The sequence below is a fragment of the Terrapene carolina genome, unplaced genomic scaffold (genome assembly GCF_002925995.2).
Source record: "Terrapene carolina triunguis isolate 2854851 unplaced genomic scaffold, T_m_triunguis-2.0 Scaffold231, whole genome shotgun sequence".
NCBI lineage: Eukaryota > Metazoa > Chordata > Testudines > Emydidae > Terrapene > Terrapene triunguis.
The window spans coordinates 14,677,044-14,690,679 of NW_020664582.1; the positions used below are offsets into that span (position 1 = coordinate 14,677,044).

General features: G+C 40.6%; 1 protein-coding gene across 4 annotated transcripts in view; it reads left to right on the top strand.

The window, feature by feature from the left end:
• BCAS3 (BCAS3 microtubule associated cell migration factor) overlaps positions 1-13,636 on the top strand; it is a 490,159-nt gene that overhangs the window by 447,625 nt on the left and 28,898 nt on the right. For all 4 annotated transcript variants that reach the window (XM_024211255.1, XM_024211257.1, XM_024211256.1 and 1 more), the window contains one exon: positions 11,069-11,236. In XM_024211255.1, the coding sequence (XP_024067023.1) occupies positions 11,069-11,236 (168 nt within the window). The remainder of the gene's footprint in view (positions 1-11,068; positions 11,237-13,636) is intronic.

The window sequence follows — 13,636 nt, forward strand, 5'->3', positions numbered from 1 at the left end:
CAGCACCATGTGCCAGATTCATCCCTGGTGTAACTCTATTGAGGTCAGTCGCTATCTGGGACGCTTTCTTATTTGTATTACTGGAGTGCTTAGGAGCCCTAATAATGGACCAGGACCCTGCTGTGCTCGGTGCTGTACAAACACAGAACAAAACGACAGTGCCTCATCTGGCTCTCATTCAACAAAGCACATAAGCACAGTGATTTATTTCATTGGCCAGCACTTGCACAGTCACAGTCTTTGTTGCAGAATTGCAAAGTTTTCTTGGATCCCGTGCTAGGGAATTAAACATTAAATAAATGTTTTATTAACATTAACATTTCACTCCACAGCACAGAAATGCTGAAGGTTCAGCACCACTCTCCTTTACAAACCAAATGGCACTGGAAAGTACTTTTAGTAGCCAAGTTGTAACATGCAGTCTCCACCCAGAAGAAACTGATTTTGCTACATTGCTTATGGTGGGGATCAGGGTGGAGAAACATACAAGATGTGGGGTCTAATGGCAAAGATAGGGCTATGGTCTCCCAGTTAGATACTAATGGCTGTAAACCACGTTCCAGAATCTTGAACTCAAATTTGCAAACTCAATACTGTATGTATGTTACATGCTATATTTCTATTACACAAGAATGAGTCTCCGGTTACAGTTTGAATGATATATTCCTATGTAGCACGGTTCCAATGTTTTTTCAACGTTTCTGAAATTCAAATGAAGCACAATCAAAATAAATCCCTTGGCTCAGACAGTTCCCACTAATTCTCCAGCAATATGACAAATCCATGCTTCTGTCTCCAAGTGTAATAGAAGATCTCAGTTAGCCAAAAAACCTGATGAATTGTCAGATCTTTCCTTGCCTGTAGGTAAATAGGATCCCTTTCTAATCCATTGTGTTTCCTTTGTACATACATGTGTGGACTTGCACGCACTAGAGGGTTGATAGTGAGCAGATAAATCCTGCTGTTTTCTTAACTGAAGTAAGACAATATGTTCAATTACCTGCAATAGAGTGGACATTTTTTATCCTCTGTGGGGATGTCAGTAAGATAATATATGCCTCCCAGCCCATTTTGAATAAATTAAGAAATTAATAATAAAGTAATTGGCCTATAAGTGCAATAGAAAATAGCATATTGTCTCATAGTGGTAACAGACTTATCCTCATCGCTGGGGCCCTACCAAATTCACAGTCCATTTTGGTCAATTTCACGGTCATAGGATTTTTAAAATAGTAAATTTCATTATTTCAGCTATTTAAATCTGAAATTTTACAATGTTGTAATTGTAGGGATCCTGACCCAAAAAGGAGTTGGGGGGGGGTCGCAAGGTTATTGTAGGGGGAGTTGCAGTACTGCTACCCTTACTTCTGTGCTGCTGCTGCTGACGGCACTGCCTTCAGAGCTGGGCAGCTAGAGAGCGGTAGCTGCTGGCTGGGATCCCATCTCTGAAGGCAGGGCCATGCCAGCAGCAGCACAGAAGTAAGGATGGCATGGTATGCTATTGCCACCCCTACTTCTGTGCTGCTGCCTTCAGAGCTGGGTCCTCAGTCAGCAGCCGCCACACTCCAGCCACCCAGCCCTGAAGGCAACAGCTCAGAAGTAAGGGAGGTATAGTATGGTATTGCCACCCTTACTTCTGCACTGCTGCTGGCGGGGCACTGCCTTCAGAGCTGGGCGTTTGCTCGCCGGTCGCCAGCCCTGAAGGCAGCACAGAAGTAAGGGTGGCAATACCATGACACCCCTAAAATAACCTTGACCCTGCCCCCTGCAACTTCCCTTTGGGTCAGGACCCCCAATTTGAGAAACGCTGGTCTCCCCCATTAAATCTGTAGAGTATAGGGTAAAAGCACACAGAAGATCAGATTTCATGGTCCGTGACGCGTTTTTCGTGGCGGTGAATTTGATAGGGCCCTACTCCTCGCTAAACAGCAGCATCCTAATTCTGCACACACCTTATGCAAGTTGTTCCATTGAAGCCAATAGCACTACTTGCTAAGTGTGTTTTAGATACGGGCGTCACAGAATTATAAGAGTGAATTCTATTCACATTAGGCATAAGGCAAAATAAAAACTGATCTAAACTTTTTGGTTGAGATTTTCACAGGAGTGAATTGTGTGTCTAAATACCCTAATTAGTTTTGAAAATCCCAACCTTTGTCCTTAATTTAGCTTTAACTTAATTTAGCTTTTGTGAAGTGGTAAAATTTTGGGAAACTTTATTTTAAAATTATCTTTGCCCCTAAATTTTCTAATTTTAACCAACGCTAAGCAAGGAAGTATTTCCAACCCTGAAAACATTAAAAAGTACTGGCAATCTTGCAAGAAGTCTCCTGCTTGTGAAATTTCCAGACCATTCAGAGACTATCAGATAAGTTTCAGAGGAAGCATCAGAACTTTTGTACACCAACCCAAACTGAATCTCTGAAACTTGACAATCACCAATGCACAATTATTGCTTTAAAACATCCAATCATAAATCAGAATTAAATGTAAAGGGAAGTGATCTGTAGTGTTATTTCTTGTGCAGGTGCTCGCATTGGTTACCTTCTCTGCCTATTCTGTTCTTATGAGAACGGAGACCACTGAAATGTTTGAGAATCTTGATAATTCAAGTGGAGGTATTTAGCTGCAACATTTATCTACACTCTTTTTTGGTTCTAAGGAGTAAGAGTCATTCCTGGTAATAGATTTTATTATAGAGATATATTAGATTTTTAAAATAACAATAGTAATCCCCAGGTAAAGAATAATTATTATAACTCTTTGCCTTTTCTTTGTTTATTAAGGCATATCAGGTGCTACAGAGGTTTATATACTTTTTTATTTCTTAATGGTAGTGTACACTTTAGTATGTGGTCGTGGCTTTGAAGTTACATGAACAGTAACTATTTTCTAACTTGGACATTGAATTGTGATCATGGAGCACAAAATCTACAGGTATGTACAGGATAGGAGGACTCAAGGACCCACTTCAAAAAAAAAGCCCAATCAACATTCTGGGCCAGATCCTAGGCTGATGTAAATTGGTGTAGTTCCATTTATGTCTATGGAGCTGTGGTGATTTACACTAGCTGAGACTCTGGCCCCCACCCTCTTCCACGCTCTCATATCTTCAGCTGTTTTCAATTACGTAGATCGCTGCCTTTAACCTTTAATCGAAAATAAATAAAGGATTGAAATCCACCTGATAAGGAAAAAATAGGCTTTTGTGTATCAGCCCAGCCTTATTTGTAGAACATGCTGACTAAGTGTGTCTCTTTCCCCTCTCGTGGCTGGTGCATACAGAGAGTAAGGGCTTGTATACACAGAGTAGCAGTGCACGCAAGACGTATGTGATTTCAAAAGCGCTCCAACATGTGCACTAATGGACTGGTGTGGACCCTGCTGGTGCCAAGTTCGTGCACATTCATGCACTTTGGTTCGCATTAGAAATCACCCTCCTCTAGTGCGTGCTGCTGCTCCATGTACACACAAACATAAGAGCCTACTGCTGCTACTAGCTAATGGAATTACTCTTTTAGGCAAGGTGACAGAGGCCTGTACTTTTGGTTCTGAAGATCCGAAGTTCAATCTCCACTGACAATCCATGGTCGGGATTGTTGCATTTATATGTTTTATTTGAAGTTGTTAAACCGCCTAGTTTCCTTCACTGTTTGTCCCTGTCTTCACACCAAATTTCCAGCTTGGATAAGGAAGGAGTTTGGACACCTTATGGAGGAATCACCTAGGTTGCTGTAAGAGCAGTTTAGCTGACACCTTTTATTAGACTGTATTAGCTGTGTGGTTTTGCTCAGCTTTCACCGGGCTAGGACCTGGTATCCTATGCAACAACACATGGGTCCCTCATTTGGTAGCTAGGTGGTATTACCACCAATCTGGTGTGAAACTGCTGTTTTGATGGCATGTAGCAGAGCTGCAGAGAGCGTTCGAGGCAAAGGCGGCTTTTAATAAATACACTTAATCGTTTATATTTTGACCTTAACCCAGACTCATACTCAGACATAAAAAGCTGCAAGATGAAAACGTACTTTGTCAAGGCTTCTTTGGCTGATAGTGTGGTAAAGCAGGGCAGCCTTGCTCTGAGGAAATGCAGATCCTTTAGAAAGGAGAGTAAAAGGTCAAAACTAATCCAAAAGGACAAGCAGTGTATGTCTGTGTGTATATTGGGTTTCACATATGAAATCCAGTCATGATAAATCTGATGGCTTTAGAAACATCTACTTTGATTAATGAAAACATAGTTCTCATAGACCATGGGTTTCATACTTCAAAGTTCTCCTGGATTTAGAACCTTAGGTTTTGCTTATTCATATAACATGCAGGAAACTATTTTTAAATGAATAGGGAGCGGGGGGGTTAAAAAATTGCAAGCATTTCAACATCAGGGCTGCAGATAGGCTGGGTAATGAGGAGCAAAATTAACAAACAGCAGACATTTTATTATGCATTTTACAACAACGTTTACATTCTTTTCTCTGTATTTGTTTTTCCTTGAAAAGTTTTATGTATTTATAAAAGTATCTGACTGCTTCAGCTCTGCGAATTGGAGTTTCACTCACATTTGAAAACTGGAACAATCTCCAGGATAGCTGGTTATTTCACAGGCTAATGTTCCAAATCATCTGCAACGCTTGTCTCGGACCAGATCCTGAACCCCCTTCTGAGAGCTTGAGTTAGTGGGCTTTGTGTAAGGATTATCTGACGGAGGAAGGTGAGACAGAACCTGAGTATCAGCAGACTTTACTGTGGACTGAGGTCTTTACTATCCATAGCCCCTGGACTCTCCCTCGAGGGAGTGTTTTGGGCAATGGAAGTGCATGATATCCAAAGTTCAGTGTGAACGAATCCATATGCAGTGCCCCTGCTTAACCTGTTCCCTCCCCCCATCCATGGAACCACTCTGGTTCCGCAGTACTTTAGGCCTCTCTGTGCCACCAAGAGGGGGCCAGATTTTACTTTTGATCACGCACATCCACTCTCTCTCATAACTGTTTTTATCTTGTTTATAACGAAATAAAAAGCATTTTCATCTGTGACAACATAGTCCGCTGGAAAGGAACCTAGGTGCCTGGTCAGTCAAGGTGAGCAGCCTTAGTCTCCCAGGGTTTCAAAAGGATTTGAGGATGCTCAGCACCCAGTTGGACTGGACCCACAGACAGTAAAATATACATTAATTAAATGTACCGGTAGGATACAGTAATGGTGTCCTGTTTACAGCATTACCGTGAACAATTTTGGAGAAAGAAAGTACTGTATGGGGAAGGGAAAGAAGATGGGTAAATGGACTTACCTTCATATGTAGCCGTTCGTGCAACCATTTCCAGAGCTGATCATTAACACTTGAGTCTTGAGTTATTAAAAACATAGAGGGTGAATTGTTTCTGAAGTTTGTCAGACACAATTTGAAGTGCACATACCATATACGAATTAGAAAGAAAGATGTGAACCGTACTCCAGATAGAGTCCACGTAGCATGCAGCTGAGCATGGATACACATATAAAAGTCAAATATACGGCCGGTTGGGGAAGGCTCCGTTTCCTCTACAGTTAACAGTGGAATTTGGACAGGTCCCTGTTCAAGTAAGAACTAAATGCTGGTGCTTTGTGGCATGGAAGTGAATTGGCAAACGCTGTAGGAAAGTTCAGCCATTGCTATTCAAATGTTATAATTTTCCTCTTTATGTTGGGCAGGAAATTTCTATCTCCCCCCCCGCCCCCCCCCCCCCCCCCCAGCCGGGTTCTCTCCCATAGCTCAGTTTTACAGACACTTACATTGTGGTCACCAATATTTCCGGTCCAGGATGGGTCGGGACTGCCTTCAAAGCCCATCCATGCGTCTTAATCAGCCAGAGAAGGTAGCAGTGCAGTGATGCGAAGCACTTCCTCTCCCTCAGGGACTGACTCGATAACACTTCTAGACTTCGCCATCTCCAGTGGAGTCAAGCTCATGTCCCTTTCCTGGGAGGGAAGCATCTTTTCTTGATTAAAATTGGCAGGTCATTTCCTTTCCTATTTACTCTGTTATTTTTGCTCATGTGGGTGTTGCAATATGCAAGGTGAGGCTCAGAACTGTCAAACCATTTAATAGAACCATTACTATATTTTTGGATAACATATGATTTTTGATTTACTGTTCCTCAGAAGACAGGAAATGGAGCTACTTGATTTCATATTTTAACCAAAGCCATCCTAGAAGTTTAATGAAAAAAATTTTTCCCCTGGCTTTTGAATTAAAGGGCCATGGTGAAAGATACAGCTTAGCAATTTTGACTTAGAAAAATAACATACTAGAACCATTAAAATATGTTTAAACATTTTTTTAAGCACCAGGGTTTTTTTGTTGTTTTTTTTCCAGAGAAGAAAGTAAGCTGGCCCGGTTTTCTTGGTCTTTGGTTGATGTTGCTAACTGTGAAAATAAAGAAGGTTTCCAAGGACTTGGGATTTTTTCCCACTGTGGAACTTAATTTAATTTTTCTTTTATATTAAAGGCCTGAAACAATTGTAATGTTAAAGAAAAACCGTGCAATGTAAGCAAGGTGATTTAGTACAAATAATAAGAGAAAATTGTTAAGCAAAAGACAGAGGGTCTAGTTCTGATTTCACTTTCACTAGTGTAAATAAGGAATAACTCCAGTATAAGGCCAGCATCAGTGGAGTTACACGAAAGTAAGACTAGTATAAGAAAAGAATTAAGCCTGCAGAAGAAAATTGTCTTCATAGATACCTATGTATTAGAATCAGGAGCAGTTGCATGTGCCTACCTGAGCGCAGAGTTGCTCCATAATGCTTTTGGATATTGTAAAGATAAACATACTAGAATTGCAAAGCAAAGCATTCTTATCAGAGATGGAGCCACACTGAAATGTTTGAGAATCTTGATATTCAAGTGGAGGTATTTGGCTGCAACATTTATCTACATTCTTTTTTGATTCTACAGAGAAAGTCACTCCTGCAGCTGCTAATAGATTTTGTTATAAAGATGTATTGGATTTTTTTAAAATAACAATAGTAATTTCCAATTAAATTATAATTATTATAGCTGTTTGCTTAATAAAGCATGTCAGATAGTATGGAAGGGGTTAAGTATGGGCCCATCTTTAGTACATAAGAAGAAAGGTGAATTTGCTGTTCATGTCAAAGCTGTCTGCCCATAGGGTAAAATTCTGACTCTATTGAAGTGAATGGGAGTTTTGCCATTTACTTCATTGAGACCAGGATTTCACCCATAAACATTTGTGGCTAAAATGGTACCTGTTTTGCTTCTCTCTTGGACTGTTCCTAAATTAATTTCTCCATCTAGATGCAAACTTGTTCAACAACAGAGAAAATATGTTACTAGATTAACATAGCAGAAGAGATTGATTTCACACATCATGGTCTTATTTTTGTGGTTGTCAGTAAGGTTTCAGCAGTTTGTCAGTAAACACACCCTTCAAAGTCTGCTCTCTGTCAAACGTTTTGTAATCCATTTAATTGGCACCATGCTTTCCCTAACCTTATCGGTATTGCCATTAACTTCTGGCTCTATTTCCTGGATTTTGAGAGCCGAATAATGTTTTAAGTCTTATTCTGAAGACACAACCTGCCCAGTGATGAGAAATTTGATGAGCTAGCTATTCAAATACTGGAACTTCTGGTATGAGTATTGAAAAGGGGACATTGAGCAAACAGTAAAATGAAAAAGTAAAACAATTTCATAAATAACAAGGATATGATTAGCTGTTATCAGTTTAGATTGAATATCGTGGGCTTTCTTGACCCACTAATAATGGTGTACAAAAGGCAAAGAACATTAAAACTCTTTGGAAACCAGCCCGTCAGTGATTTCATACACTTCACAAAACTGTTGTCCAAAGTGTAAAAATATCCTGCTCTTCATTCTGCAATTGGAGAATTATTTCCCTTTGATAAGACTATTGTCTACTGATCCAATGGCAAGGCATATTTGACGATATATGGCAACTGATCTTAGTCTTCCTGAGGAAATTCAGGATAGACTTTTTACTGTGAAGACAGGCAAAACTGGTGATTTTGGCTTAACAGTACAAAATAATCCTGGGTGGTTTGAGGTTAGGTTCCATTTTATCTGAATTGCCAAGGAAGGGTGTGAACTGTATAAATGATAGCAGTTATGGCCCATCTTTACTCCTTCCTCCATTATGGCACCTAGATAATACAGTGATTGGCGCTGTGTGAATATGATAAATGGATGGATAAAGATGGATGGATTGATTTTTTTGTTTTTGGTAATAGATTATGATTTTCTGAGACTCTCAAACACTCCATAGTCCTGTTAGCTCTTTTCAGAGTATTTGTGTGTTGCTCTGGTGTAGAGCCAGTTTAACAAATCAGTGTTACATAATAAAGTAAGAATACATTTGTGGAGCCCAGTACACCAGGCAGAGATTATCTGCCAGCATAAAGCCCCTTTGCACCTCCACTCCGTGCTATTAAAAGACTGATAATCAAGTTTGGGCCTACAGTTGTGGTGGGTGAATCGTAGCTAGATGCCCTGACATGAAATTTATTACCAGACATGTACATATAATGTGGAAAAGGAGTGAAAAGGGAGGAAAAGATAACACTAGTGCTTCACAAGCCTTTCAGTTTATTTTACAAGAAAGCATTCGATGCAGTTAATCCCTGTAACCTGCATTTACATTAACACTTGCACCTCACACGTTGCTGCTAAGAACTTTTGGCAGCTCTTGGGCCCTGATTGTAGAGGTAATGCTACACTTGTCTCCTTTGCTCTCACTCAAGTATCTCTGGAACTAGAGAGGGGCACTCTGTGAAGTTTCTACTTGTGCACGTATGCATTCGTCTTGGCAGAGCTTCAAAAAACATTTGCTTTATTATTCATATGTCTGCTCATAGCGGCAGGAATTGTTTAGCTTCTTGCTTTCAGAATAAGAGCTGACACTAATAAAGAATAGATCTCTCATTATCGTTCTCTAGCTCAATGGGGAAAACCTGGGGGAGTCTCTGACAGTCCTCCCTCTACCATATTATATTTGCAGTTGGTAATAAAAGTCCCATAATGATTATCCAGGTATTTACATGGCCCTAGCAAAAGTTATTGAAGTCAGTGGGGGATTGGCAGAGTAGAAGCTGAGTTAGGGCCTCCAGTTTTGGCCCCATAAAGCAATATAAGAACATTCTGAAAAGAAAAGTTTAAAAAAAAGAGAGCCAAAACTTGCTATTTCGTATACAGTTAGGGAAGCTGGCAACATGGATGCGATGCATAAATCCGAATACAGGGGAACTTCCCCCGCCTCGCTGCATTTTCTCAAAGGGCCTTTATAGGCCTTCCTTAAAAAACAAACTAAATGGCTGGAGAAACAATATTAATCCAAAGGCCCATTAAAAAGCTGAAATATTTGGTCATCCTTCCTATAGGTTCAACCCAGGATTCATCCATCGTTCAAATGCATGTGTCGTCAAGAGCCACGTTCCCATCCTGTAGAGGTCCATTGCAGTGTTGATGGTTTTCTAATGCCAGGAATCTACTCTGCAGCCAGGCAAAGAGATAAATCAAAGCTGTATGCACTGATGAAATTCAGGAGCCAGAAGTCACCATTGCAGCCCATATAAATCCCTGAATGCCATCCCCTGTGCTTTTGTCCATGCTATTAGAGTTCAAAATTATCTGCCCCTCTTTGCTGATGTATGGATTAACTGGCTCCCCAAGTGTTTACTAACGGTTATCACCCAGTACTTTGGACGTTATCAGAGGAAGGGACGCCTGCCGCAGGGCTTGGTCTCTCACCCTTTCTATTACCACCTGTCATTGGCAGAGAGTGTGCTGTGAAGCTGTACAGTCACAGTGTACAAGTGTAGATAGTTTCTGACGGCTGATCAAAGGGGAGAACCAAAGGCCTGATAACAAGGACGTGTTTCATGTACTTTTAACTTTGAGAAACATTGGCATTTGCATTTTTTCCCCTTCATAGGCTGGCAGAAACCAGGCACAATAAATGCGGCATATTCGGTTTACTAATAGTTGAGTAAATGGTATGTGCTTGAAGCAACGAAGCATAACTGTAATCTTGTTCCAAGTGGGAATGATTTAAAGTAAGCCTTCACAGAAGACTTGCTGTATAATAAAGTAGAATCATTTTAATTTGTACTTTGAAGTGATCTTGGATTCAGAATCTAATCTTTGCATTCAGCAGAACATCATGTACTATTTTGAATTAGGAAACAACTGCAAGTTAAGGAATTAGTTTAAGTATCTTTTCTGGAGACTGTATCATTGCACTCTGTCACAACAGCCAGCATCTCCACTATTGCGTCACTGATGAAAGGGGCGCTGTTTAGGTCTATTTGGCCTAAAATGTCATTTTTGTAGAAACGCACTCACACAGAAACTTAGATCAATAGAAGTGCTTTTTTATTCTGCTGGAAACATTTTTTAAAAATAGAATTAACATTACACTCCACCCTCCAAAGCTGTGTTCAAAGCCCAAACAGCACAATATTGTGCTGGTGCATGAGAACATGAAAATGAAATTGACTAGAAATTTTGACTGTTAGCAAAAAGGAAACAACTAGTCTATTTTCATTGTCCAAGATAAGAGGAATGCAAAAAGTTCAACAAATACCTAGTAAAAGACAAATCCGATTTTTTTAAAAATTTCATTTTCAATTGTCTAAGATGTTATTAGTGACATAGGCACAGATTTTTAAAAAAATAAATGCTCTCACTTATACTGGCTTTACACCAGTGTAATTACATTAAGTTCATAGGAGTTCCTCCTGTGTTACACTAGTGTGAGAACAGAATCAGGCCCATGATTTTTAACCTGACAGTTTTGCTTTCAAATGATCAAAAAAGGCTACTAGTTTAGGCTGTAGCTACCCGTTTCTGCTATGCATTGTGTATTTTAATGTCACTATTTTAATTAATGTGCCAAAATCTGTCTTTCAGATACATTGTGAATTCAGATTCCAAACAGTTCGTCCTTTTCTGTGAATTATTGCAATGTTAACATATTATGGGTATGGACATAGATTAGTTCTGGTGTCTACACTAGTCAACAAGCATTTCCCATTTGTTTGTTTAAAGGTGCCTTTGATCGGAGCGTGACCCTGCTGGAAGTCTGTGGAAGTTGGCCTGAGAGCTTTGGTCTCCGTCACATGTCTTCCATTGAGCACACCGAAGAGGGCCTTCGGGAACGGCTGGCTGATGCAATGTCTGAGTCACCCAGCAGGGACATAGTGGGATCAGGAACAGGTACAAAGAAGAAGTGTGATCAGAGATCACATACATCTCACCCAATGGTGATTTTTTTTTAACTCGTTAAAATTTTGCTTCCCTTTTTCTCAGCAAACCACACACATGACACCTCTGAGATTACATGGCTTTTGCGAGAGTCTTCCCCAACCATGGGAGCAGTCTTTAATAGGAAGAAAATATTGGCAGATCACATAAGTACAGAATCTTGCAATCCTCAAAATGACTTTAAGAGAAATGTTTACATTTTAGGCTTTTTTTTTTCTGTATTGCTCTGGTGACGTGGGCCCAAAGAGTTGAGCCCCCCTAGCATCAGATGCTTTCTGCAAACTGCTGCTCATGCAGACAATGATCAAAACAACATTCAAATTAGATTCTGTCTGTGTAATTATCTGTTCTCTGTAAAGCCACTATATAGTGCTGGTTCTGTAATCCAAATTAATCCATCTTCATCACTGTCCATTATATTGATAAATTATACAGTGTATTTACATAAATGGAATGGCACTTCAGAGATTACACTGCTCACAGCGGCCCTAGAGACAGGAATCGCTCAGAAATGCTAGCGCTAAGAGTAATTGTGGGTTTTACTTCTCTTGTTAATTCTGAATTGTTTTAAAAATACCCTCTAGTAAAAGGACATATCTGTCTATGATCTGAGCACTATTCGTGTTGTGACCAGCAGCTAATATCGTGGTAGCTTCTAATATCAGATGCCCACTCATTTGTCACCATGTCCTCATTTTGGCGAGATGCCTGGGAAGAAAAAAAGAACGAGCTATAACAGTAACATCTGAACATGCCAACATATTGGCATTATGTAAGGCCTTGTATATTAGAAACTGTCTTTTCTCTTTCTGCTGTGTCCCCCAGGTATTCCTGAGGGTTCCCCATTCCACTAACCTCCCATTAGTCCCCTGTTGTTATTGATCCAGCTGTAGAGAACTGAATAAGACTCCCATCAGTGCTGGCCCTTAATTTGCAGTGGAGTCACTGTTGAGCAACACAAGATACTCCACCTTTGTCATAGGGCTGCCAGTCCCTGCTGTCTCAAGGAAGAAGAGTCTGGGAGTGGAAAACCTGGGGCTTGCACATGTCACGTCAAATAAATATAACTTGGCCTTCTTGGTCCAGAAGCAACCTTTACATCCCACACTGGTAATCTTTGACCTGTTTGGAACCTCTCGGACTTTATACATCGTTGCTGGATGACGATGGAATTAAGTGATGGTTTAAGATTGGCAGTTGACAGAAAGTGGTGATCTAAGCACTTGATCTGGGTTCCAGTTCCAGCTCTTGTACTTATTCCTGTTGCTGCCTTGGGCAAGTTACGTAACATCCCTTTGGCTCGATTCCCTCCTCTGTAAGATAAGGATAACGATACCCCACAGGAGTGCTATGGAGCTTAATCCTCTAACATTTTCAAAGTGCTGTAAAAATGGAAAACGCTCTACAAGTGCTTTATTTATTTTGGTACGTATTGATACCAGCTATAATGCACTTTGGAGGGGCATCGTCCATATAAAGCGACGGGCCATCTACACCCCCAGGCTGTGCATTCTCACAGCCTTCTCAAAGGGTAGTGGATTTTGTAGGATGATACTTGCTGTGACAGCTAAAGCAATCTGGAGATGCTAGGTTAAGGTGACTAGTGACGCTGCAGTTCGTGGGAGCTGGCTCTTATCCTTCAGCTAGACCTTATATGGGCCTTAAATACCCTTACAAATATTGGGCCAGATGCTTCTGCATGGCTGCTTTGCACCACTAGTGTAATGTGGCCCTAAAGTTGCTTTAAGTAGCCCAAGGAAGATCCATCACCGTTTAAGAAGGAGCCTCTTGTGATGTTCAGCTAACTTAGGGACTCTTACCTCACTCAATCTTCCTGCTGCCAGCAGAGCAGGGAAAAGGAGGAATGGCCAGAGAAAATGGGACACCCTGGCACTACACTAATCCCCAGCTGTGTTTTCACTGCCCTGTGGCTGCCACAGCCTAGTAACATTTAGAATATTACTCAAGCTGCAGCCAGACCAAGGGAGTCAAGAGGTGAGTTTCAAGCACACACCTCCTTGTCCTGCACAATTTCCAGCACAGTCACATGACAGGATCTGGCCTACTAGCTTTAACAGGAGCTGCAAGAGCTCTGGATCCAGTACCTGGAAAGAGTTAAAAAAAAAAAAAAAAAAAAAAGTCTTCTAATATTAGGAAACTTCCATTCTGGAAAGAGGATTGCTTTGTTGTTATGGGTAGTTCACCCAAAGAAGTTGGACTTTCCCCTTCAGAAGCTGATGTCTGTTCTTCAAATATTTGTAAGTGCACCCAGAGACTCTGGTGGCTGCAGATTATAAATCAAAAAATAAGAAGGAAACCTAGTGCTATATTTTCCTTTCAGTTTCACAAGTG